This window comes from Strigops habroptila, chromosome 22 (genome assembly GCF_004027225.2).
Source record: "Strigops habroptila isolate Jane chromosome 22, bStrHab1.2.pri, whole genome shotgun sequence".
Classification (NCBI taxonomy): Eukaryota; Metazoa; Chordata; class Aves; order Psittaciformes; family Psittacidae; genus Strigops; species Strigops habroptila.
The window spans coordinates 181,329-206,339 of NC_044298.2; the positions used below are offsets into that span (position 1 = coordinate 181,329).

Here is a 25,011-nt window from a genome sequence, read left to right on the forward strand (position 1 = left end):
CAGGGTCCAGGGTGCTGTGGGCAGTGGTGACACGAAGGACAGTGTGTATGTGTGTACATGTATGAGCATGTGTGTATATGTGCCTGTGTGAATACATGTGTACACGTGTATGTCTGTATGTGTGTACACATATGTAAATGTGTCTATATGCTTCTATATGTGTGTACATGTATGAGCATGTGTGTATATGTACCTGTGTGAATACATGTGTACACGTGTATGTCTGTATGTGTGTACACGTATGTAAATGTGTCTATATGCTTCTATATGCGTGTACATGTCTGCACATCTACGTCTGTAAATGTGTACATGTACATGTGTGCATATGTGTGTGCATTTGTGCCTATGCCTGTATGTGCATGTACATGTGTATACACGTGTGTACATGTGTGAATACGTGTGTACGTGTCTGTACACACCTTGCACATGCGTGTACATGTGTGTAACGTGTCCGGTCACTCCATCGCGGTCCCGCCCCCCGCGCGTGCGCACTCGGCGCTTCCTGCGGGCGGCAGCGTGCGGGACCCGATCCCGGTTCCCGATCCCGGTTCCCGATCCCTGGTCCCGATCCCTGGTCCCGGTCCCGCCGCCATGAGCGCGCCGGGGCCGCCGGGCCGCGGTTTGCTGTTCGCGGAGAGCCAGCTCCGGCGGCACGGCTGGCGGCGAGGTGCGGCTCCCAGCGCACCGCGAGCGGCCCCCGAGCGCCCCCGGCCCCCGAACCCGGTGTCTGCGCCCCGGAGCCGGGGCGGTCCTTCGTGGAGCCCGTGCGGGCCGTGATGGAGCCGGTGCGGGCCGTGACTGGAGCCGGTGCGGTCATTGATGGCGCCGTTGTCCGCAGGGCAGGGGCTGGGCCGGCGGGAGCACGGCATCGCCGAGGCCATCCGGGTGAAGGTGAAGTGCGGCACGGCCGGGGTGAGTTGCGGGTCCCCCCCCCGCTCCCCTGTGGGGCTCGGGCTGGTGGCAGCATCTCCAGGGGCTCCTCTGCTCCCCGCAGGTGGGACACGACGCGTCGGAGCCGTTCTCCTTCCACTGGTGGGACCATGTCTTCAACCAGGCGGCCGCCAACATCGCGGTGGAGACTGGGCAGGTCGGGGGTCCCGGTGACATGGTTTAGTGGTGGCCTTGGAGGGGGCAGAGCCCCTCAGGTTAAATATTCCCAGGCTCTTTCCCTCTCTGTCCCTGCAGGATGGCATCTCCGTGAAGACCCTTTCCGAGCAGGGAGTCAGGATCAGCAATAAGAAGCCCCGCAAGGCCAGCAGCACCCCCAGCTTGTTGTACGGCCGCTTCGTGAAGGTAAATGGCTTTGGGGCCATGGCCTGGGGGGGCAGCCAGTGTCTCTGAGCTCTGCACCCCCTTTCCCAGCGCAGCCTCCCCAGCACGCTGCTGCTGTGGCCCTCCAGGACCCCCTTTGTCCCCCCTTTCTCTGCAGTCGGCCACGCTCACAGCACATGGTGAGGAGCCCACAGGCTCCGTGAGCAGCGAGGAGGAGGAGGAGGAGCTGGACCTGTCTTCAGCCAGGAGGCAAGGCTCCATCCCCACACTGCGGGACTGGGGGGGTGACGCTGAGAGGGGGACCCCGGGTCCTGACCACGCTCCCCCGGTCTGTGTCCCACAGGCTGACGGATGACGAGCTGATGCGAGTGTGTGGGGGCCGCACAGCACACAAGTGAGTGGTTCCTGGGGGTCCCCTCTCCTTGGAGGGGGCTCTTGAGCAGGTTGGGGGGCACGTGCCCTGCCAGGGAGGTGCCAGACCCTGGTCCAATGGTCGTTGTAGGGGTGCCCGGCACGGCCTGACGATGAGCGCCAAGCTGGCGCGCCTGGAGGAGCAGGAACGAGCCTTCCTGGCCACGTACGGACAGAAGGAGCCCCCCGAGAGGCAGGGAAAGAAGAGGAAAAGGAAAGAGTCCAGGGATGGAGCCAGTGCCGAGGTGCTCCAGAGCCAGGAGCCAAGTGAGGAGGAGGAGGGAGATAAAGGAGAGGCTGCAAAGAGGAAGAAGAAGCAGCAGAAGCCACATGGAGAAGAGGAGGTGGCAGGAGAGGAAGGGAAGGCTGCAAGGAGGAAGAAGCAGGAGCAGCAGGAGGAGGACAAAGAAGAGTCAGTTGAGATGGAGAAGAAGAAAAGGAAGAAGCAGGAGGACAAAGAAGAGTCAATTGAGATGGAGAAGAAGAAGAAGAAAAAGAAGAAGCAGGCCAAAGAGCCAGCTGAGCCAGAGGTGCCTCTAGAAGACACAGATGTGCCAGACCAGACCAGGCACAGCCCCAGGAAGAAGAAGAGGAGGAGGAAAAAGGACCCAGAGTGAGCAAGGGCTGTGGCTGGTTCCATCTGGCTGTGAGGGTCCCGATTCCTGTCGTTGGTGCTGATGGTGCCCAAGGGTGCTCTGGGCTCTTTGTGGTCCGGCTGAGTGTTCATCCCTGCCTGGGGATGCTGGGCTGGGACTGGTTGGTCTGGAGCTGGTTTGAGCTTTACTTCCGTCAGGGGGGACCCCAGCTCCAACCAGGGACCCCTTTGCTGTGGGTCTATCGCAGAGGGACACAAGGGGACAGACCCCACAGAGCACCGAAATGTTCTGTCAAGGGCATGAATAAAGCTTTTTATTGCCATGAAACTATCCCGCAGTGCACACCACGCGGCAGCCCCCGGGATCCTGGATCACGTTTACCCCTAGAAACACTGGGATTAGGTCAGAACCCCAACCAACAACCAACCTCCCTGTCCCAGGCTCCTGGTCTGCACTGTGCTTCCATCCCGCTGGGTGGGACTGCAGCCCAGTGAGATGCTGAGCATCCTGAGCTGTGGGTTCGGCCCTGCTCTGCCCCCCCAAACCCAGCTCTAGGTGAGCTGCAGGACACAGTCTGTCCCGGGGTACGGGGGCAGGTTTAAAGCGTATTTCTCCTGGAGTGCTGGTGGCACGAACCTGCCCCCGAGGAAGTGGAAGCGCCCTTCGAAGTGCAGCGCTGACTTCTTGGGCGCCGTGAGCGAGATGAGCATGTCGGGCTGGAGCCCATCCGCCTTCCCCTTCTCCACATCCCAGCCTGCAACGAGCCCCCGGGACAGGCTGGAGCCAGGAAGACCCCAAATGGGCCCCTTTGGGTGCCTTGCGGTTGGGGGCAGCAGGTACTCACCCGAGGGGATGTCGATGCTGGCGATGGGCACCGTGATGTGCCCGAGGGTGCTGAGGATGCTGCCGAAGGGCTCCCGCACGGCTCCCTTGAAGCTGAACCCGAAGATCGCGTCCACCACCAGCCCGTAGACCTCGTCGATGAGCGCAGGCTGCGGAGGGGAGGGTGGAAACCAGCCCTGGGCATAGCTGCTCCATGGGCACCTCACATTGAGGTGCTGGAGCGGGGCCAGAGGAGGGCAATGGGGCTGGTGCAGGGCCTGGAGCACAAGTGTGATGAGGAACGGCTGAGGGAGCTGGGGGGTTTAGTCTGGAGAAGAGAAGGCTCAGGGGGGACCTTATCGCTCTCTGCAACTGCCTGACAGGAGGATGGAGCCAGGAGGGGGCTGGTCTCTGCTCCCAAGGGATGGGACAAGAGGAAACGGCCTCAAGCTGCACCAGGGCAGGTTTAGATGGAGCTGAGGAACAATTCCTTCCCCAGAGGGTGCTCAGGCATTGGAACAGGCTGCCCAGGGCAGGGCTGGAGTCACCGTCCCTGCAAGTGTTCACACCCCGTGTAGCCGAGGCCTCAGTGCCATGGGTTAGTGGTGGCCTTGGCAGTTGGGACTGGATGAGCTGAAAGGTCTTTTCCACCCTGGTTGATTCCACGGTTCTATATCCTCACCTCGGCTGGGAATTCAGGCAGGAACGGGATGTCCATCTTCTGGCACTGGGTGGTCAAACCCTCAAAAAGGGGTTTGTTGGGGCGCTTGGGGTAATACACGGTGGGCTCGTAGCCCTGCAGGAACAACAGGGATCTGAGCAGAATTCCAGCGCCGGGCACAGCCCGAGGAGCAGGAACCCCAAAGCTGATGGGTTTGAGGGTGCACAAGAGACTCACAAACATCTTCAGGTGTCGGGCACAGACCAAGCCATCGCCGCCGTTGTTCCCCGGCCCACACACAACCAGCACGGTGGGGCGGCTCGTGGTGAAGGAGCTGGGGGGATAGACCTGGAGTGGGGCAGGAGGTGGTGGTGGGGTGATGCCAGGAAAGCAGGGACCCCCCCATGTTCCTGTGCACCCACCTTGGCGATGGCCGTGGCGCAGCTCAGCCCCGCCAGCTCCATCAGCTGGTCCACGCTGAACTTGTATTCGGTGAACAGCTCCTGGTCGATGGCCTGGGCCTCATCCTGCCTGGATGGGGGGGGTGGGGGGAGGATGGTGCCCATGGGAACCCCAAAACCCGCCTGCGCCCCGGTTCTGGAGGCTCAGATACCCTCGGCTTTGTGAAGAGCCAGCAAAGGGGACACACACCACAGCGCACATCTCCTGCCCCCCTCCGTGCACCCCAATGGCCCTGCCCGACCCCCTCCACCGCGTTACCCCCCCTGCGGACCCCCAACCACCCCCCGCACCCTCTTACCCCTTTACCCCCTTCCCCCCCCCCCCCCCCATTTCGACCCCCTTCGGCCTCCCCCCCCGCCCCGTCAGCGCATCCCTCCGACCGTACCCGAGGAACCGGAGCCCCCGCGGGCCGGGCCCCGCGCTGGGGCCGTGCATTGCGCGGTAGGAGCCGCACCACGGGGCCCGCTCCCAGCCCCGGCTCCAGCCCCAGCCCCGGTTCAGGCAGCGCCCGCCCGCCCGGACCCCCCCCGCCGCCACCAGCAGCCCCAGTCCCAGCAGCGCCCGCGGCCCCGGCATGCGTCGGGCTCGGAGCGGCTCCGCTCGGCACGGAGCAGGCGCAGGGACGGCCCCGGGGCGGAGCCGGGTCCCTCGTACCCGCCCCGTCGGATGCCCGAAGGAGCATAGCGGAAAAGCGGGTTCGAAACCGTGTTGGGTCCGAGCTCCGTGTCCCGGTGCGCGGTCCCGGTGCTGCCGCCGTCACAAGAGGCTGCAGAGGAGGGACAGCGTCCTGCTCCCGCTGCGGGGCTCCCGGGTCCCGCTGCGGGGCTCCCGGCTTCCACGGGGCCGCTGGTCCGTGGGGCTGGGGGGCAGCGAGGCCACCGAGGCATTAACGGGGTGTGTGGGGTGCCTGAGCCCCCACCCGGGTCACGGCTGTATCCCAGGATGTGGGGATGCAGCAGACACAAGGGCGGCGGGTTTCCAACTCACATCCTGCTCCCCCGAAGCTGGGTCCTGCTGGCGCGGGGCTGCGTGGGTTGAAGCTGCAGCTGACCTGGGTCCTGCTGGGATGGAGGGGCACGCCGGGGTTCATATCTCTGCCCCCCAGACCCTGGTGCCTCCACCAAGCCCTGCCTAGGCTCTGATGCTCCAGCACCCCAACCTGCTCCGCACCATGGGGCGATGCTCACCCTGCAGGAGAGGTGACCCTGGAGGCAGAGCTGGTGCTGGATGGCATCAGTGAGCTTGTGCACGACCCGCTCATGGGCAGCTCTGGGGGTGTCCTGCAGAGGAGACACGCCACAGTGAGCGCCCAGGGCTGGGGTGGTCACTCCGTGATGCAGGAGAGCATCCAGCCCGCCCTGTTTTCGTGACCTGGCGGTGGGAAAGCAGCGTCAGGGCCTCCTTGTAGTGCCCGATGGCTTTGTGGGGGTCTCCCAGGTGGAAGTAGGCAGCTCCCAGCCCCTCGCATGCTTGCCACTGCCCCTGTACATCACCTGGGAGGTGAGGAGCAGCATCAGCGCTGGTTCAGCACAGTCCTGGGATAGAAGCAGCACTGATGCCCTTTGGATCCAGCATGCACCCGGCGTGGGGATGCTGCAGAGCCACCAGCACAGGGATGATTTGCCTGCATCCCCCTTACCTGAGTCCTGGAAGGCTTGCAGGGCGTGCAGGTAGTTCTCTGCAGCAGCCTCATGGTTCCCGAGCTGGCTGCAGGCGTACGCCAGATTCCCAAAGCACTGTCCCTGCGCCCTCCGGTTCCCTAGAGTGCCTGGAATTGAGAACACAATTGGAATTGGAATTGGGCACATCCAACAAAGCCAAGAGCAAGAGATCCTGGTGCAACCTACCGTGCAGCGCCGCCGCTCGCCGGTGCCAGCCCAGCGCCGTGCCGAAGCTGCACAGAGCATTGTGGGCAGCACCCATGTTCTGCAGCAGCGCGGCCGCCCTGTGCTGCTCTGGTTCAGACGCCAGAGCCCTCTCGAAGCTCTCAGCAGCCAGGGTGAAGATGTGGAGCTGGGAATAGCTGAGCCCAATGTCGCCGTAGAGTTTCCCTGCAGAGCAGAGAGGAAAGGCCGGGTGCGGGTGCTGGTCCGGGGCACCGGGAGCGAGGGATGGAGCGCGGCGTTACCTCGCAGGGCTGCATCACAGATGCTGCCGCAGAGCGAGTGGCACTGGGCAAGGACCGCGGCGATCTCGGCCACCCCGAAGCCCCGGCTCTGCAGCATGGAGCTGCTGGCCCTGCTCAGAGCCACGGCCGCGGCCTCGGGGCTGGCAGCCGCTGCGAAGCACCGCGCAGCATCGAGGAAGCACCGCGCCGCTCGCGCCGGCTCCCGCATCCCCAGGTAGCAGCAGCCCATCCGCACGCGGGTCCTGGCTCTGCTGCCGGCCTGTGCCGCGCTGTCACCGTCAGCGGCGATGCCAAAGTGCTCCAGTGCCTTTGGGAAGTCCTGGAGCCCCTTGTGAGCCGCCTCGATGCTGAAATAAAGGTCCTGCGAGGGCTCCCCACTGCCCCCCAGTGAGGTTTGGGACTGGAGGAGGAACTTGAGGCCCTTTTTGGGTTTCCCGGTCTCCACGTAGGCAGCCCCCAGGTTGAAGGCACAAGCGCTGCGGAGCTGGGGGCTCACCATGCTCCCGGAGAGGACAAATGCCTTCCTGAAGCACCCAACCGCCTCCTGCCCATCGCCCAGCACCAGCGCCCGGCGCCCGGCTCGTGTCAGCCCCTCGATCCTGGCCTCCCGCTCCACCATCTCATCCCGTCCTTCCTGAGCATCTGCCCCGGCCTCTGGCTTCTCCTTCGCTTTCTTCAGGCTCTTTTTGGGGATTGCAGGGGTTGCGGGATGTGTTCCGGGGTTTGCTGCCTCCTCTGAAGCCATGGCCTGGGCGAGAGACCTGCCTGCAAGAGAGGGATGCAGCGGGATGTCTGGAGAAGAGCAGCACGGGCTGGATATTCCCGAGGTGTCCTTATGGGAGGCAGAATAACCGGTCGCACGCACTTACTGTTTGCTCTTTAGGTCCAAAGGGCACGGGGCATCACCAGCGCTCGCTGCCGCTCTCCAGTCAGGGATGGGGGTGCCCGAGGGGCCGCTGGGTCCCCCTGGGATGCCTGGAAAGCTGCTGGGAGCAGGTCACAGCCCCCTGGGTGCTGGAGCTCAGACAGCTTTGGAGCACCAGGAAAGCAGCAGGGGCGTGCGTGGCACAGGCGAACCGGGACAAAGCCAGGCTCCTCCTGGGGAATGAACATTCCGAGATGGCTCCACTGGCTCCGATTTCATCCCTGGCACCGGTGTGCAGCGCCATGGCAACACGGGCAGCGGAGCCGGGTGACAGTGTGAGCCGGGTGACTGGTTGCACAACCAGCCCCTTTTGTCCATAGTCGCTGCTCCCCAGTACTGCACTACAGCCAGTCCCCGGTGCCGGTACCGCACTACAGATGGTTCCCGGTGCTGGTACCACAATACAGCCGGTCCCCAGTGCTGGTACCGCACTACAGCCAATCCCGGGTGTCGGTACTGCACTACACCCGGTGCCTGGTACCGCACTACAGCCGATCACCAGTGCTGGTACTGCATTACAGCCGGTCCCGGGCGTCGGTACCCCACTACAGCCAGTCCCGGGTACCACAGTACAGCCGGTTCCCAGTGCCGGTACCGCACTACAGCCGGTCCCTGGTACCACACTACAGCCGGTTCTCGGTGCCGGTACCGCACTACAGCCGGTCCCTGATACCACACTACAGCCGGTTCTCGGTGCCGGTACCGCACTACAGCCGGTCCCTGATACCACACTACAGCCGGTTCTCGGTGCCGGTACCGCACTACAGCCGGTCCCTGATACCACACTACAGACGGTTCTCGGTGCCGGTACCGCACTACAGCCGGTTCCCAGTGCCGGTACCCCACTACAGCCGGCTCCTGGTACCACACTACAGCCGGTTCTCGGTGCCAGTACCGCACTACAGCCGGTCCCTGGTACCACACTACAGCCGGTTCCCGGTGCCGGTACCGCACTACAGCCAGTCCCGGCCCCCCGATACTGAACTACAACTCCCGGCGGCCCCCGCGCGGCGTCACGTGAGCGGCGGGAGATTCAAATCGCGGGTGGAGCCGCCGCAGCCGCAGCCATGGAGGGAGCGGGGCCGGTGCGATGTGAGTCGGGGGGCGGCGGCAGTGGGGTGTCGGGGTCCCGGTGCGTGTGTGGGGCAGGTCTGGGGGCGCAGTGGGGTGTCGGGGTCCCGGTGCGTGTGTGGGGCAGGTCTGGGGGCGCAGTGGGGTGTCGGGGTCCCGGTGCGTGTGTGGGGCAGGTCTGGGGGTGCAGTGGGGTGTCGGGGTCCCGGTGCGTGTGTGGGGCAGGTCTTGGTGCAATTCCTTGTTGGAATCTTCGTTTGGGTGGGATGGGGGTTAAGGACCCCCCCGGGATAACAGGGTCTGACGCCGTGTCCCCGTCCCCACCAAGGCGAGCGCCTCACGGCCGAGGAGATGGATGAGAAGAGGAGGCAGAACATCGCCTACCAGTACCTGTGTCACCTGGAGGAGGCCAAGCGGTGGGGCTGGGCGTGGGGACCCCTCTGCTTTGAGCTTACATTGAGAGGGGCGAAGGGCCGGGGAGGGTGTTCGGAGGTAAGGCATGGGGGGGGTCTGGGGTCCTGCATGATCCTGCCTGCTCCTGGTGCTTCCTGGCTCTCCAGAAGTGGGGTTTGGGGGAGCAGCCAAACAAGAACACCCCATCCTGCAGCAAAGGGCTGGGTGCCAACCTCTCCCTGCCATGGAGGGGGGATTGATGGGGATGGAGTGGGGGTGTCTCCTTTGGGAACTGCTTTTTCTGCCTGGAATGGGTCTGGGGGGTCCATGACGTGCCCCATCTCTGTCCTGCAGCTGGCTGGAGGCCTGTCTGAGCGAGGAGCTGCCCCCTCCAGTGGAGCTGGAAGAGACCCTGCGCAATGGGGTGGTCCTGGCCAAGCTGGGCCATTGCTTTGCCCCCACTGTGGTCCCTCTGAAGAAGATCTACGACCGTGAGCAGACACGGTACAAGGTGAGGCTGGTGGGTACATTCCTTAGGGTGCACCCCGAAACCCGGAGGGTTCATTCCTTGGGGGGTCACAGGCTTTGCCTTGGGCTTTAACCCCATGGATTTGGGGGAGAGGGGACCATAAGGTTGGGAGAAGGGGGGGTTCAGCCTCACCCTGTGTTTCTTCTCCTCCAGGCAGCTGGGCTCCACTTCCGGCACACGGATAACATCAACTACTGGCGGGATGCGATGAGCCACGTGGGGCTCCCCTCGGTAATGTTCCCCATTGCTGGTGTCACTGGGGGGCTTCATCTCTGTCCCTTCACCCTTGGACACCATCCTCCCCATGGACCATCTCGGTGTCATCTCCTCCTGACCTGCCTTGTCTTGTTGGCAGATCTTCCACCCAGAGACCACTGACATCTATGATAAGAAGAACATGCCCCGGGTGGTCTATTGCATCCATGCACTCAGGTGGGTGACCCTAGCCCCAGACTGGTCATGCTGGTGTTCAAAAGCCCTTTGGTGGCATCACCCTGGGGGTGGGGAGAGAGCCTTTGAGTGCTGCAGAAGCACTGGGAGGGAGAAGGGAGTGCTTGGTCATGGTGTGTGTCTGCTTTGCCTTTCAGCTTGTACCTCTTCAAGCTGGGGCTGGCTCCTCAGATCCAGGACTTGTACGGGAAAGTGGACTTCACAGGTACAGCATCGCTGCAGGGGTGCTCTGAGGTCCTGCAGTGGGAGGGATACGGGGAATGAAGACCTTGGGCTTCAGCCCAGAGCTGCCCCGGCGATGTGACCCCAGTGCGGGGGTCTTCTGCACCCCTCTGGTTTGGATGACCTTTAAGCTCCTTCCCAAGCAAAACTGTTCTCTCATTCTCTGTCTCTGTGCTCTGTTCCAGAGGAGGAGATCAACAACATGAAGCGGGAGCTGGAGAAGTATGGCTTGCAGCTCCCTGCCTTCAGCAAGATCGGGGGCATTTTGGCCAACGAGCTCTCTGTGGATGAAGCAGCAGGTGATGGGTGCCCCCAAATGTCAAACGTGGGGCCATCAAACTCAGGGGTGCCCTGAGATCTAAGAGGCACCTCATTGTTCTCCCTCAGACCCATGCATGGGCTGGCACAGAACCCAAGGGGTTTGCATTAGCTGGGCTTGCTTGGAGACACGGAGGCTTCCTGGGCACTGGAGAGTAGAGCTTGCTCTTTGGGAATGGGGATGGTTCCCACCATCACGCGTGGTGCAGCTTGTCCCACGGCACTGAGGGATAGAGGGGATGGTCCCTGCGTGTCCTGCCTCACCTTCCCGCTGCACCCGCAGTGCATGCCGCCGTGCTGGCCATCAACCGAGCGGTGGAGCAGGGGGTGGTGGCCCAGACCATGGGGGCCCTTCGCAACCCCAGCGCGATGCTGCTAGGCCTGCGCCAGGAGCTGGCGGGTGCCTACCAGGAGGTGCTGCACCGGGCGAAGCTGGAGAAGGGCAGCAACGTCAGGAACAGGGTGAGGAGGGTACCGGGGGGGCCTGGAGGGGCTGCCAGAGGTGGTGGTGATGTGCTGGAGGGGTCCCTTGTGGAAAGAAGCTGTCCCTGTGCGTGTCTTGAGGCGCTGGCGCAGGGAAGCTGTGGCTGCCCCATCCCCGGCGGTGTTCAAGGCCAGGTTGGACACAGGGGCTTGGAGGCATCTGCATGGGACCCCGGGTGTGTGCCATTGGGGTGCATGCTCAGGGTGAGGAGTCCCTCTGCAGCTCCTGCAGGTGATCCCCGAGGGAGAGGACATCTATGACCATTGTCTGACCCAGGCTGAGATCCAAGGGAACATCAACAAAGTGAATGGTGAGTAAAGCTTGTGCCTTCCCTACCCGTGGTACCCCGGGCTGCAGGGAGAGCCTGCCTGGGGTGGGGGGCACAGCAGAAAGAAGCCATCAGCTCAGGCTTCAGATCTGTTGGGGGCCTGGGCTGGGTCTTTTGGGGCTTCACCAAGGCAAAATTAGCATTGTTAATACTCACTACCAATAATTCTGTGTTCACTTCTGGGCCCCTCGCTGCAAGAGGGACATTGAGGTGCTGCAGCAGGGCCAGAGAAGGGCAATGGAGCTGGTGCAGGGCCTGGAGCACAAGTGTGATGAGGAACGGCTGAGGGACCTGGGGGGGTTTAGTCTGGAGAAGAGAAGGCTCAGGGGGGACCTTATCGCTCTCTGCAACTGCCTGACAGGAGGATGGAGCCAGGAGGGGGCTGGTCTCTGCTCCCAAGGGATGGGACAAGAGGAAACGGCCTCAAGCTGCCCCAGGGCAGGGTTAGATGGAGCTGAGGAACAATTCCTTCCCCTGAGGGTGCTCAGGCATTGGAACAGGCTGCCCAGGGCAGGGCTGGAGTCACCGTCCCTGCAAGTGTTCACACCCCGTGTAGCCGAGGCCTCAGTGCCATGGGTCAGTGGTGGCCTTGGCAGTTGGGACTGGATGAGCTGAAAAGTCTTTTCCACCCTGGTCGATTCCATGATTCGAGCCTCATCTGCAGCTCTCTTTGCTCCTGGAGCCATTGGGTTACTTGTTTGCTCACCTTCTCTGGGTGTGAATGTCCTCTCGTAGTGCACGGAGCTCTGGAGGAGGTGGATGATGCCCTGGAGCAGCAGGATGTGCTGGCGCTGTACCGTGCACTCCAAGACCCCGTCCTGGCCCTGCGCTGCCTCCAGCGCGACAACCTCCAGCGCTACTTGGAGCAGCTCAGCATGGACCGGGAGCAGAAGGCGCTGGTAGGGGCTGGAGGAGCCTGGGGGGTGTTTGGGTGCTGGTGTGGTGGTCCCCTGAAGCAGGGGGTCACTGTGGATCAGCATCTCTGTGCACCGAGTCTGAGCGTGGCAGCTCCATCAGCACAAGCAGGGTTTGGTGGGACACAGAAGCACTTCTTGCTGCAGGAGCTGGGCTATGTGGACCTGCTGGAGCAGGAGGAGCTGGAAGCCGGGATCCTCACAGCAAACAGGAAGGGCGAGGAGGAGCGAGCCAGTGAGTAGCTGGGTGAATGTGGTGCTTTTGGGGCAGGTTATGGTGCTTGAGATGGGTTCTGCTACCTGGTGTGCCCCCTTGGAGCTGGTGGCCTCATGGCGGTGTCTTCCTTCAGTGCTAGGGGCCATCAGCCGGATCAATGCAGCTATCCGTCATGGAAAACCAGCCGAAACCTTGGAAGCGCTGATGGATCCTGCCGCCCAATTGCCTGATGTGTATCCGCTCGCTGCCCCCCTGTACCAGCACCAACTGGCCCTTCTGCAGAGCCAGCACCCGCGGGTGAGCTCCCCATGGATGTGCTCCGCGTCCCACTGGTTCTGGGGGATTAGTATCTCCAATAGTTGGGGGGGGCTCCCCAGCACTGCCAAGGCCACCACTAACCCATGGCACTGAGGCCTCGGCTACACGAGGTGTGAACACTTGCAGGGACGGTGACTCCAGCCCTGCCCTGGGCAGCCTGTTCCAATGCCTGAGCACCCTTTGGGGAAGGAATTGTTCCTCAGCTCCATCTAAACCTGCCCTGGTGCAGCTTGAGGCCGTTTCCTCTTGTCCCATCCCTTGGGAGCAGAGACCAGCCCTCTCCTGGCTCCATTCTCCTCTCAGGCAGTTGCAGAGAGCGATAAGGTCAAGGATGAGATTATGGGGGTCTCAGTGTCTCTGCCTTGCCCCATGCAGGGTGAGCTGGTGCAGGAGGAGCTGTTTGTGGCTGTGGAGATGCTTTCGGCTGTGGCATTAGTTAACAGAGCCTTAGACGCTGGAGACCCTGACGGGCTCTGGAGCAGCCTGGTCAGCGCTGCCCTGGGGCTCGCTGGTGTTGAGGATGCAAACGCACAGCGGTGAGGGCATGGTCTGTATCTGGGGTGGGTGGTGTGAAGCAGACCCTTGGGAAGCGATGGGCACAGGGCCGGGGCTTTGTGTGGGCTTGTTTCACCAGCCAACCTGCCCTGGACCTTCCCTTCTCCCCTTTGAAAAGCAAGGCACTGGCTCTGCCTGGCACCATTCCTGCTTGGAATGCACTGAGCCTGTGCCCTGTGTCTCTCCTGCAGGTATTTTGAGGACTTACTGCAGCTCAAAGGCCAATGTCGGGCAGCAGGAGCAGAGTTCTTGAGCTGGAACAACATCCAGGACAGCGTGAACGCCACCAATTCCTCAGTGCAAGATGAAAACGACCGTGAGTGCTGCCCGCGTTGGGTCAAGCAGGGGGGTCTGCAGGGGGTTTGCATGGGGAGCCCAGCCCTAAGGAGACAGCAGAGAGTCTTGCGCTGCCGGGGGGGAGCTGATCCATACACCCCATCCCTCCCATGCAGGAATCACGGCTGTGAGGCTCATCAATGAGGCGCTGCTGCAGGAGGACCCCGAGAAGACACTGTCGGCGCTGCTGCTGCAGGCAGCTGCCCTGCCCCACATCACCATCCCCACTGCCCAGCGCTACCACCATGTCCTGGCCCAGGCACGGAGGATGAAAGCCCAGGTTGGGTGGAATCCCCTTGGCCATGTGGTACCCCCCAGCAGCAGCCCCCTGTAGTGTGGGGAAAGCAGAAGGTGCTTGAGGGGTGGTGATGTGCAGACCGGGGCTCGCTAGAGCCCGTCTTCCTGATGCTGAGAGAGCTGGGCTGGGTCAGCCTGGAGAAGAGAAGGCTCCTGAAGGGGAGACCTTAGAGCAGCTCCAGTGCCTAAAGGGGCTCCAGGAAACCTGGAGAGGGGCTTTGGACAAGGGATGGAGGGACAGGACAAGGGGAATGGCTTTAACCTGCCAGAGGGGAGATTGAGATGAGCTCTGAGGCAGAAGCTCTTCCCTGTGAGGGTGCTGAGGCGCTGGCACAGGGTGCCCAGAGAAGCTGTGGCTGCCCCATCCCTGGCAGTGTTCATGGTCAGGTTGGACACAGGGGCTTGGAGCAACCTGCTCTAGTGGAAGGTGTCCCTGCCCGTGGCAGGGGTTGGAGCTGGAGGAGCTTTAAGGTCCCTTCAACCCAAACCTGTCTGTGATCCCCTCGCTGTCTCACAGGCCACAGGGGATGATGGAGCTGTGCTCTGGTGGGAAGAGATCCAGGAAGGGGTCTGCAAGGCCAATGAGGACACGGTGGCAGCCAGGAGGAGTGAGTGCTCTCCCCAGTGTCATGCCCCTGCAGGCGAGGGGGGGGTAAGGAGAGTCTCACAAGGGGCCCCCTCTGTTGCTGCAGTGGCTTTGGGCATTGCTGCCATCAACCAGGCCATCAAGGAGGGGAAGGCGACCCAGACCTTGCGGGTGCTGCTCAACCCCGCCGTGGCCCTGTGTGGTGTGGTGGGTGCCTGCGCCGCTGGGTACCAGGAGCAGCTTGCAGCTCTGATGGCCACCAAGAAACAAACTGGTAAAAGCTGATTGTACCAGCCCCATCCCATCACCCTGGGGTGCACCCATCCATGGGGAACAGCACCTCCATCAGCACCCATCCCTCTCGGTGTGCAGGGAGCACGAAGCCATGCTGGATCCAGCACAGGCTGGCGGATGGTGCTGAGTTCTACCTGAGCCTGCAGAGCTTCGAGGGCAGTTGGCAGCGCCCACCCGATGGTGGCATCAACACCACGCACCTGAGCCGGGAGGAGATCCAGGTATGGGGTGGATTGGGCTCAGCGGGTGCCGGTGGCACTGCTGGGGCTGAGCTGGTGCGTTGTGTCCCCGCAGGCAGTTGTCACCCGAGTGACGGCGGCGCACGACCGGGAGCGGCTGTGGGCAGCCAACGTGGCCTTTGTGGTGAGGCTGCAGGCTCGGCTCCGCGGCTTCCTGGTCCGCCAGGAGCTGGCGGCACGACGGAGCATCCTGCGGGAGCAGCGACCGGCTGCCATCAGGATCCAGGTGATGTAGCCAGGATCTGTCCCACCTCTGTGCAAGGGGGTGCAGGCCATGGGTGGCTGCTTGCAGCATCCTCTGGAGTGCCATAGAATCAAAGAATGGTTTGGATGGGAAAGGACCTTAAAGCTCCTCCAGCTCCAACCCCCTGCCACGGGCAGGGACACCTTCCACTAGAGCAGGTTGCTCCAAGCCCCTGTGTCCAACCTGGCCTTGAACACTGCCAGGGATGGGGCAGCCACAGCTTCTCTGGGCACCCTGTGCCAGCGCCTCAGCACCCTCACGGGGAAGAACTTCTGCCTTATCTCCAACCTGAACTTCCCCTGTTTCAGTTTGAACCCATCACCCCTTGTCCTATCGCTCCAGTCCCTGATGAAGGTGCCATCTCCAGCATCCTTGTAGCCCCCTTCAGACACTGGAAGCTGCTCTGAGGTCTCCACACAGCTTCTCTTCTCCAGGCTGAGCATCCCCAGTGTTCTCAGCCCCAGTGTTTGCTGCTCTGCAGCTTTCAAAGCCAGGACTCACCCAAGGTACTGCAGAGGATGGTGTCACAGTGACCTTGCGCACAGCTCAGTAACTGCTTGTCTTGTCTATGCCCAGGCCTGCTGGAGAGGCTACAAGCAGCGCAGAGCTTACCTGGAGCGGCTGCGCTACCTGCGAGCCAATGCGGATGCTGCAATAAAGGTTTGGAAGAATCCTGGAATTGTTGGGTTGGAAATGACCTTAAATGACCCGGTTCCAACCCCCTGGCACGGGCAGAGACACCTTCCACTAGACCTCCTCTGGGCTGGCTCCAACTGCTGGAATGTCTTTCCCAGATCCAGGCGGGCGTGAGGATGTGGCAGGCTCGGAGAAGGTACCAGGAGAGGCTGCGCTACTTCAGGCACAACGTGAGTGGTGGGGTGGAGTCAAACAGCTCCTGGGAATGTGTCTGTGTGGATGGAGGGGGATGATCCTGAGTGAAACTGGTGCATCCGTGCAGGGGGCCAGATGGGAAGGAAAAGGTGCCCAAGTGGGTCTGGAAGCCAAGCTATCAGCTTTGCGTGTGTGAGGGAGAGAAAATATCACCCCAGTTCTGTCACTAACCAACAAGGACTTCAAAATGTTCTTTAGAGAGGAAGGGGTGTGTTGGCTGGGGGAAGTGGACAGCAAGTGGAGGGGAAAGGATTGCTAAGGAGAGTGGTCTGGACAGGCTGCCCAGAGAGGTGGTGGATGCCCCATCCCTGAAGACATCCAAGGCCAGGCTGGATGTGGTTCTGGGCAACCTGCTCTAGTTGAAGGTGTCCCTGCCCATTGCAGGGCGTTGGACAAGATGAGCTTTGAAGGTCCGTTCCCACCCAAACTGTTCTGTGATTCTATGAGAGTGAGATCCTGGTTTGTGGAGACCCTCATCCCCGGCACCAGCAGATTCCTGGTGGTGGGAGCGGGGAGCCGGGTGCCTGCCCAGCACTTCTCCCCATGGAGGAACTGTTGGGGGAACATCCCTCACCCCTTTGTTTGTCTTGGCAGGTTGAAGCTGTGATTAAGATCCAGGCTTTTGTGCGAGCTCACAAGGCCCGTGGGGATTACAGGATGTTGGGTAAGTTCCTGCTCATCTCCACTCTGGAGCGACTGGAATTAACTGGGAAGGGGGCTCTGCCTCCCCCCTTGTTGGCCCTGTGTGGTGGGGAGATGGGGGCAGGTTGGCCACCAGTGTCCCTATGGCAAGCACAAGAGTGGCAGAGCCTTGGTGAGCCCTTGGCATCAGGTAGAGCAGCGCTGGGGCTGTTCTTGCTGCGCCTCTGCTCCCAAAGGCTTCATAGCATCACCTTGTCTTGTGCAAGAAGATGCTGTTTTAGGGGTGCCTTGGTGAGACGCTGGGGGTCTGAGGGTCCACAGTGGAGGTGGCTGCTCAGTCTTGCCCATGGTGGTGCTGTGCCTTGTGTCAGTGCACGCCAGGAGCCCACCGCTGAGCGTTGTCCGGCGCTTCATCCACTTGCTGGAGCAGAGTCAGCAGGACTTTTGGGAAGAGTCGGAGGTGCTGCGGCTGCAGGAGGAGGTGGTGAAGAGGATCCGCGCCAACCGGCAGCTGGAGAGTGACCTGGACCTCATGGACATCAAGATTGGGCTGCTGGTCAAGAACAGGATCACGCTGCAGGTTGGGGAGCATGGGGAGGACCTTGGCCACCTCATGCTATGGAGCTGGTCCTCCCCTCCTTGGCGTCGCAGCTTGAAGTGGTGAAGGGGTTGGGGAGCATTGAGGTACCTCTGGCTCTTTGCTGGAGAGCTTGGCAGTCACCAACGCTGCTCTCCCCTTTGCCTATGTGGCTCCAGGAGGTGGTTTGCCACTGCAAGAAGCTGACCAAGAAGAACAAGGAGCAGCTCTCGGAGATGATGTCCATAGACAAGCAGAAGGGGCTCAAGTCGCTCAGCAAGGAGAAGCGGCAGAAGCTGGAGGCCTATCAGCACCTCTTCTACCTGCTGCAGGTGGGGCTGGTGGGGCTCTGCGGTGCCCACCACAGCCAGGGACCCTGCCACCCTGTGATGTTTGGGGTGATGTTGGTTTTCCTCATCCCTGCAGACGCAGCCGGTGTATCTGGCCAGGCTCATCTTCCAGATGCCCCAGAACAAATCCACCAAGTTCATGGAGTCAGTGATCTTCACGCTCTACAACTACGCGTCCACCCCACGGGAGGCTTTCCTGTTGCTCCAGCTCTTCAAAGCAGCGCTGCAGGAGGAGATCAGGTGGGTGCACCCCATAGGGACCCTCTTTGGGTCCTCTCCTGGGGGCAGGACTGGGAAAAGGCTGAACCAGGGGCAGCAGTTTGGATGCAGCGATATTCTCTGGCTGCTGCCTCCTGCATTGGAGAACAAACACGGTGGTTGTGCTCCAACAAGTCCCTCCCCTTCACTCCATCCATCCTGCCTCTCCCCAGCTCCAAGGTGGATCATGTCCATGACATCCTGCTGGGGAATGCCACAGTAATCCGGATGGTGGTCAGCTTCTACCGCAACGCCCGCGGGCAGAACGCCCTGCGGCACATCCTGGGGGGCCCAGTGCAGCAGGTCCTGCAGGACAAGACCCTCAGCATCCGCACCAACCCTGTGGACATCTACAAGGCTTGGATCAACCAGACCGAGTCACAGAGTGGCCAGAAAAGGTCAGGGCAAGGGGGCTCTGTCCTTGGCCCAGTCCACATGGTGAGGATGGATGTCAGGATGGTGATGGGGGTCCTTTTCTTCTATTCACAGCAAGCTCCCCTATGAGGTCAGCCCCGAGCAGGCTCTCAGCTACCCCGAAGTCCAAAGGCGGTTGGATATCTCTATCCGCAACCTCCTCGTGGTGACGGACAAGTTTGTCTCTGCCATCACCTCTTCTGTAGACAAGATCCCGTATGTATCTCAATGGTTTGTGGGCACATCCCTGTAGTGCTGTTGGCTGGAAGGTCTTGGAAAGGGAGGTTGGGTGACGGGGGAGCTTCCTGGCTCTGTAGTTACCGGCTCCATCCTCCTGTCAGGCAGTTGCAGAGAGCGATAAGGTCCCCCCTGAGCCTTCTCTTCTCCAGACTAAACCCCCCCGGGTCCCTCAGCCGTTCCTCATCACACTTGTGCTCCAGGCCCTGCACCAGCTCTGTCGCCCTTCTCTGGCCCCGCTGCAGCACCTCAATGTCTCTCTTGTAGTGAGGGTTTCCCCCAGGACTGGCAGCAGGGGCGGGAGCTGAGGGATGCTGCAGCCACCAGCCCCTGCTATGGGCTCCTCTGTCACCCCAAGGCAGGGGTGATGGGCAGGAGGGATGGGGCAGGGTGGCTGAGCTGGTGCTGCCCCACACGCTAACAGCCCTCTCCCTGCCCTCTCCTCAGCTATGGGATGCGCTACATGGCCAAAATCCTGAGGACATCCTTGGCTGAGAAGTTCCCCAAGGCCTCAGCAGAGGACATTGACAAGGTACCCCGGGGCAGGGGGGGGTCTGCACGGCATGGTGGGGGCATCCCACTGAATGTGCATGTGAAGGTCCAGGTTCCCTCTCAAAGGTCAAGTCCTCTTGACTTAAAAACCCCTTCAAGCCAATGCTTTCTTTGAGCCACTAAGGAAATGCCAATGGTGGGCTCTTCCCTGCACTGCTGTCCCCTCCAGGAGGGTCAGTGCAAGGGTGGAACAGCCTTCCCTGTCGTGTGCCTTAGGTCGTGGGGAACCTGCTCTACTACCGCTACATGAACCCTGCCGTGGTGGCCCCCGATGGCTTTGACATCGTGGAGCTGTCGGCCGGGGTGACCCTGCACCCCGAGCAGCGCCGCAGCCTGGGCTCCATCGCCAAGGTGCTGCAGCACGCGGCCGCGCACAAGCCCTTCGACGGGGACAACGCGCACCTCTGCGGCGTCAACCAGTACCTGGAGGAGACCCACCACAGGTTCAGGTGGGCACCACGGTGGGAGGGTGGTGCCGAGGTGGTGGCGGGGGTCTGGGGCTGAGCCAAGAGGTCCTTAGAATCATAGAACCAGAGAATCAACCAGAGTGGAAAAGACCTTTAAGATCATCAAGTCCAACCATTCCCCGGCACTGCCACCACTGACCCATGGCACTGAGGCCTCTGCTACACTGTGTGCGAACACTTGCAGGGACGGTGACTCCAGCACTGCCCTGGGCAGCCTGTTCCAATGCCTGAGCACCCTCTGGGGAAGGAATTGTTCCTCAGCTCCATCTAAACCCCCCCTGGTGCAGCTTGAGGCCATTTCCTCCTGTCACCCTCTCTGCAGAAGGTTCATCTCTGCTGCCTGCAGCGTCCCTGAGCCAGAGGAGAGGTTTAACATGGACGAGTACTCAGAGATGGTAGCAGTGGCCAAACCCGTCATCTACATCACAGTGGGGGAGCTCATCAACACGCACAAGGTGAGGGCATCAAACTCATCCTCAAACATAGAATCCCAGACTGGTTTGGGTTGGAAAGGGCCTCAAAGCTCCTCCAGCTCCAACCCTTGCCGCGGGCAGGGACACCTTCCACTAGAGCAGGTTGCTCCAAGCCCCTGTGTCCAACCTGGCCTTGAACACTGCCAGGGATGGGGCAGCCACAGCTTCTCTGGGCACCCTGTGCCAGCGCCTCAGCACCCTCACAGGGAAGAGCTTCTGCTTTATCTCCAACCTGAACTTAACTGCTCCAGCCCCTGCTCATCCTCGTGGCCTCCTCTGGACTTGCTCCAACAGCTCCATGTCCTTCTTATGTAGGGACACCAGAAGTGCACGCAGTGCTCTGAGCGGGGTCTCGTGCAGGCTCTGTTTCTTCTGCTCCCACCTCCTGGGCTTTCTGCTGCATCTCCGTTATCCCACCACCAGCACAGCTCCTCCTGGCCCTTTTTCCCCACTTTTTAAGCAAGCAAATAATCCCCGTTCTGCAGATTCTCTGCTGCTTGTCCTTGTCCTTCCCTGAACCTCCTGACTTTGGGCTTCCCTCTTGGGTGCAATTGTTCCCCACTGCCCTTTCTCCCTGTTCCTGCTCCTTTGCCGCTAACTCTCCTCCCTCACACCCAGCTCCTGCTTGAGCACCAGGACTCCATCGCGCCGCAGCACGGGGACCCCCTGCACGACCTGCTGGAGGATCTCGAGGAGCTTCCTACGCTCCAGTTCCTGGTCGGTGGGTAGAGCTCTGGGGTCCAGCACCTCGGAGGACGGAGGCTCCTCCAAGCTTGTTCCTGCATGAAGCTCTTGCTGGATTGCTTTGGGCATGGGGAAAACCATTCCTCAGAGGCCAACTCAGGCTCTCTCTGCCCTCACAGGGGAGAATGTTGCCAGCCCAGTGGACACCAGTGCTGAGCAGATGCTCTCCCAGCTCAGCAAGATGGAGATGTCCCTCACCCTCACTGGGAAGCTGGTGCCGGTGGCCAGCAGCGAGGAGAGCGACACCAGGAGCTTGTTGCTGAGGTGAGGATGGGCTCTGCAGGCTCCATGGGGTTGGGATGCTCAAGGAGGGCAAGAAACCCTTGGGAGGCAACTAAAGGTGCTGCTCTGGTGGAGCAGAATAATGGTCTGGAGTTGGGTGCCTGACCTCTCCCTCTGGTCTCCAGCACCAAACAGATGCTGGTGGATGTGATCCAGTCCCAGCCAGGAGATTCCCTCCCAGAGATCCTGTGGACACGGGCCTCGGAGTGTGAGGTGGGATGTACAGTGCTGCTGCCAGGGATGGGTTAACACCTTGCTTGGGGCAAGAGCAAAGAAGCCCTGGGCACAAAGGTGTCCAAGCTCCAAGGCTTGGCCACTGCTCTCATGCTCCAGCAGTGGCTGGGCTCTGTTCTTCAGAGACAGCAGATGGGCCAGGAGAGACTCGTGGGGGGGGGGGGGGGTGTGATTGCTCCATCTCCTCACATCCCATTCCAGCCATGCACCAGGCTCCCCCTCTCCTCATTCCCAGGAAGCCTCCCATGCCCACCTCATGCACAGGCGAGCACTGCGGGATGCGCAGACCCCGGCCAAGCTGCAGCGCAACCGGTCCCTGGCTGCCAACAGCCAACTGCCCATGGAGGAGAAGAAGCGCAAGATCATCCGCAACCTGCGTCGCCTGGAGAGCCTGGGGCTGGTGGACTCAGCCCATCAGTACCAGGAGCTCATCAACGAGCTGGCCAAGGTGGGCTGGGGGACACAGAGCTAGGGAGGTCACCTCTAACCCACCTGAGTTCCCGCTCTGGTCATAGAATCGCTGGATGGGTTGGGTTAGAAGGGACCTTAAAGACCCTCATCCAGCTCCAACCCCCTGCCATGGGCAGGGACACCTTCCACTAAAGCAGGTTGCTCCAAGCCCCATTGAACACTGCCAGGCATGGGGCAGCCACAGCTTCTCTGGGTAACTTTGGTGCTTCCTGAAAGCTCTAAATGAATTCTATTGGCATCATTTCCTTCAGGACATCTGGAACCAGAGGCGGTACCGGCAGCACCGCAAAGGGGAGCTGCTGAAGCTGAGACAGACCCTGCACGGCCTCAATGCCAAGACCTTGTTTTATGAAGAGCAAATTGATTATTACAACCAGTACATCAAGACTTGCCTCGACAACCTGGCAGCCAGCACCAAGTACGTTTCCTTACCAAAACCCCTCTCTCTTTCTAATTGCTGTCTGGATGTTGTGAGCCCTGGAGATGTTGGGGGTCCCAGGGGTCATGTGTGGCTGGAGACCAGCTCCATGGGCTCTTCTCTTCAAGGGTGAGTGGGAAGAACAAGAAGCTGCAGTCACTGCACTACACGGCGGCCCGGCTCTTTGAGAAGGGAGTGCTGCTGGAGATTGAGGACCTGCCCCACAGCCAGTATGTAACCCCTGGTCCATCCCATGGGATGAGCTATTGCAGTGGGCAGGGAGAGGAAAATAACCTGGGAGGATGGTGCATGTGGGGCCACCCGAGGATGGGATGAGTTGGTTTGGGTATTACTTGCCACAGCTTGCCCAGAGAAGCTGTGGCTGCCCCATCCCTGGCAGTGTTCAAGGCCACGTTGGACACAGGAGCTTTAAGGTCCCTTCAACTCAAACCATTCCATGATTGTATGAGTTGGGATTTGGAGGGGGTTTGGGCTGTGGGTCTGGTCTCTGGGGATTGTGCTGGGTGGGCGATCCACTCCTTGCTTGCGTTAAAGCCATGAAACCCCTTTTGGTAGCCAGTGCCTCTGTCCCTTTAGGTTCAGGAATGTGATTTTTGACATCATCCCCTGCGAGGAATCGGGCCGGTTCCAGGTGAAAGCCAAGTTCATGGGGATTGACATGGAGAGGTTCCAGTTGCACTACCAGGTAAGGAGCATATCACGGTGCCCTGGTGGGGCCAGGGCAGGGGCTTGATGGTGTCCCCACATCTGGCTGGGTCTGGGGGGGACTTGGAGCCCATGTGGACAACATCACCCTGCACCTCCATGCTGCAAACCCAGCTCCATGCTGGTCCCCTTGTCCCTGGGGGATGCTGGACCCGGGTGCTGAGGGTGGGACATGCAGGGCTGGTGGTGGTGACAGTCCCCTCTCGCCCAGAACCTGCTGCAGCTGCAGTACGAGGGTGTAGCAGTCATGAAGATGTTCGATAAGGCCAAGGTCAATGTGAACCTGCTCATCTTCCTCCTCAACAAGAAGTTCTTCAAGAAGTAATGGGATGGGTTGGTGGGAGGGCTGGGGGGGGGGGGTCTGTGAAAGATGCCAAAGAGAAGCCTCAGGGTCAGTGGTCCTGGGGCATTGTGTCCCCATGGCGGGGAAGCTGCTGCTTGCACCGAAGTTTTCCTGCCTGGATGCGGCATCTACAGCCACCAGCACCCAGCTGGGGCGAGCAGGGGGCTCAGAGCTCAGCCCTGGGCACCCCCGCATTGGGGTTGGAGGCTGGCTGGGCCCCCCTACTCCTTTGGCTCACACTGATGAGAACTGGTACCAACCCTTCCTGCAGGAAGGATGCGGCTCCCGCAGCTTCTGTAGCTTTGACCTGGAGTGTCTGTGGGTGTTTGGGCTGTCCCTGTGTTTCTGACAGCCATTGCCCAAGGATACTCTGCATTCCAGACACTACACGTGCTTTTAGTGATGAAATAAAGGTATTTTAATATATATATTTCTTCCTCCCCCTAAAGATGGGGAAAGGTCAGAATTAGGCTTTATATGGGGGTAGGCAGAGAGGGAGGATGGAGGCAGTAACTGTTGTGCAGCCACCCAGGGGCTGGTCTCTGGTAAATCGAGGAGCAATAGGAGAGTTTTGGGGTTTCGCAATGGATTTCCCTGCCTGCTCCGGCAGGCTGGGAGCAGGACTAGAGGAGCCACTGCTGTCCTTGGGGCACTGGAGCAGGGATGCATCCTCTCCTCTGGCCCATGATGTGGTGTGGAGCAAGCCCAAGCCGCTGTCTCAGCCAGGATCGTGGCTGCTCTGTCCCCTGGGGACGTGCTCTGGTGCTGAGTTAGTTTTAAAGTGTGACAGAATGGTTGAGTTAGGCCAGAGCTGCCTTTAAAGCACTTTCTCCTCCATGGAAGCTCCTTCCAAGTGATGGGAAAGGAGCTGGTGCCGGTCCCAAACCTCCTTCCAGCCACATCTCCTTCAGGCACAGGAGCAGCACGTCTCAAACCTGCTCCACAACAGCGTGGGTTTTGGGGGGAACCTTAACAGGAATCCCCATTGCTGCTTTGGTAACTTTGCACCTTGAGGTGGCTTAATGGTACCCTGGGACCTTGGCATTGAGGATGTCTTGTCTTTGGGAATTGATATCTGTTTATGGGATTTTGATGTAGTTTTAACTCCAAAAGCTGCAGGCAGTGGTCCCCCCTCTGCTGCGTGTGTGTATGTGCTGCATCCCTGCTGTGCTGCCTCTGCTCATGTACCCTAAATAAACCTATCTATCAGAAACCACAGCTCTTGGGTGCTGCTTTCTCCTCCCAGCAGCGTCGTGGTCCTCTCCTCTCCCTGGTGCTGGTTCCTTCATCCCCAAAGCTGGGGTAGCGGGGAGCTGACTCAGCCCTGAGGCATCACCTCTGCCCTTGCACGGGGAACTGAGGCCACTTTCAGACACATTTAGTTCTTAACTAACTTCTGTGATTGCTTCTCCTGAAGAGTAGGATTATATCTACAGGATGAGTTGGGATCAAGCTGCAGCACTGTTCAGGTTTTAAAAGCAGTTAAGCTGTTGGGTGCTGCACCCTCAGCAGGGACACGGGCCCTGGGTGCCTGGTACCAGTTACCACTTTTGCCTTTATTCTTCTGGTCACCATCTATGGGTGTTTCTTCTTCAGAGGAAGACCCAGCATTTCTGTGGTTGTGACTTGGGGGGGGTTATTTGTCACCAGCAGCCACTTGACACCCTGAAACTACTTATTTGTGATGCTTTGGGGATGGAGCCTGATGTAAATGATGCTGATGAGAACCCCCAGCTCTTCATCCTTGCATCAGTCTCAGCACAGGCTGGAGGGGACTTGGTGGTGCTGGGGGAAAGGTGATGGTTCTGGCTCATGGAAAGCTGTGCCATGGCTTGGAAATTGGTGCTGGCTCCTGCCCTC

General features: G+C 60.6%; 4 protein-coding genes across 4 annotated transcripts; 2 read left to right on the top strand and 2 right to left on the bottom strand.

Moving 5' to 3' along the window:
* The first annotated feature begins 490 nt into the window (after window positions 1–490).
* GPATCH4 (G-patch domain containing 4) lies at window positions 491–2,606 on the top strand. The gene is made up of 7 exons (XM_030473857.1): window positions 491–667; window positions 839–912; window positions 995–1,087; window positions 1,186–1,293; window positions 1,430–1,521; window positions 1,616–1,666; window positions 1,775–2,606. The coding sequence occupies exons 1-7, from the start codon at window positions 592–594 to the stop codon at window positions 2,298–2,300; spliced, it is 1,020 nt and encodes a 339-aa protein (XP_030329717.1). The 5' UTR covers window positions 491–591; the 3' UTR covers window positions 2,301–2,606.
* Window positions 2,569–4,859, bottom strand: NAXE (NAD(P)HX epimerase). Its single transcript, XM_030473858.1, has 6 exons — window positions 4,610–4,859; window positions 4,185–4,293; window positions 4,000–4,110; window positions 3,784–3,897; window positions 3,124–3,271; window positions 2,569–3,033 (listed from the first exon to the last, which is right to left on the bottom strand). Exons 1-6 carry the CDS (start codon window positions 4,798–4,800, stop codon window positions 2,831–2,833), a joined length of 876 nt encoding a protein of 291 aa, XP_030329718.1. The 5' UTR covers window positions 4,801–4,859; the 3' UTR covers window positions 2,569–2,830.
* A 121-nt stretch (window positions 4,860–4,980) lies between these two features.
* Window positions 4,981–7,427, bottom strand: TTC24 (tetratricopeptide repeat domain 24). Its single transcript, XM_030473665.1, has 8 exons — window positions 7,222–7,427; window positions 6,353–7,117; window positions 6,072–6,275; window positions 5,864–5,992; window positions 5,596–5,717; window positions 5,412–5,504; window positions 5,212–5,285; window positions 4,981–5,131 (listed from the first exon to the last, which is right to left on the bottom strand). Exons 2-8 carry the CDS (start codon window positions 7,095–7,097, stop codon window positions 4,981–4,983), a joined length of 1,518 nt encoding a protein of 505 aa, XP_030329525.1. The 5' UTR covers window positions 7,098–7,117; window positions 7,222–7,427.
* Window positions 7,428–8,295: 868 nt separating this feature from the next.
* IQGAP3 (IQ motif containing GTPase activating protein 3) lies at window positions 8,296–24,369 on the top strand. The gene is made up of 38 exons (XM_030473860.2): window positions 8,296–8,369; window positions 8,677–8,764; window positions 9,096–9,252; window positions 9,424–9,501; window positions 9,626–9,702; window positions 9,858–9,925; window positions 10,128–10,241; window positions 10,544–10,722; window positions 10,967–11,054; window positions 11,808–11,971; window positions 12,134–12,221; window positions 12,337–12,500; window positions 12,897–13,057; window positions 13,268–13,392; window positions 13,529–13,692; window positions 14,227–14,317; window positions 14,402–14,569; window positions 14,668–14,810; window positions 14,884–15,054; window positions 15,649–15,732; window positions 15,867–15,938; window positions 16,558–16,627; window positions 16,977–17,185; window positions 17,362–17,514; window positions 17,609–17,772; window positions 17,964–18,188; window positions 18,280–18,420; window positions 18,889–18,973; window positions 19,210–19,442; window positions 19,783–19,915; window positions 20,552–20,654; window positions 20,797–20,941; window positions 21,085–21,172; window positions 21,429–21,641; window positions 21,916–22,082; window positions 22,211–22,312; window positions 22,680–22,788; window positions 23,020–24,369. The coding sequence occupies exons 1-38, from the start codon at window positions 8,345–8,347 to the stop codon at window positions 23,131–23,133; spliced, it is 4,923 nt and encodes a 1,640-aa protein (XP_030329720.1). The 5' UTR covers window positions 8,296–8,344; the 3' UTR covers window positions 23,134–24,369.
* The last annotated feature ends 642 nt before the right edge of the window (window positions 24,370–25,011 follow it).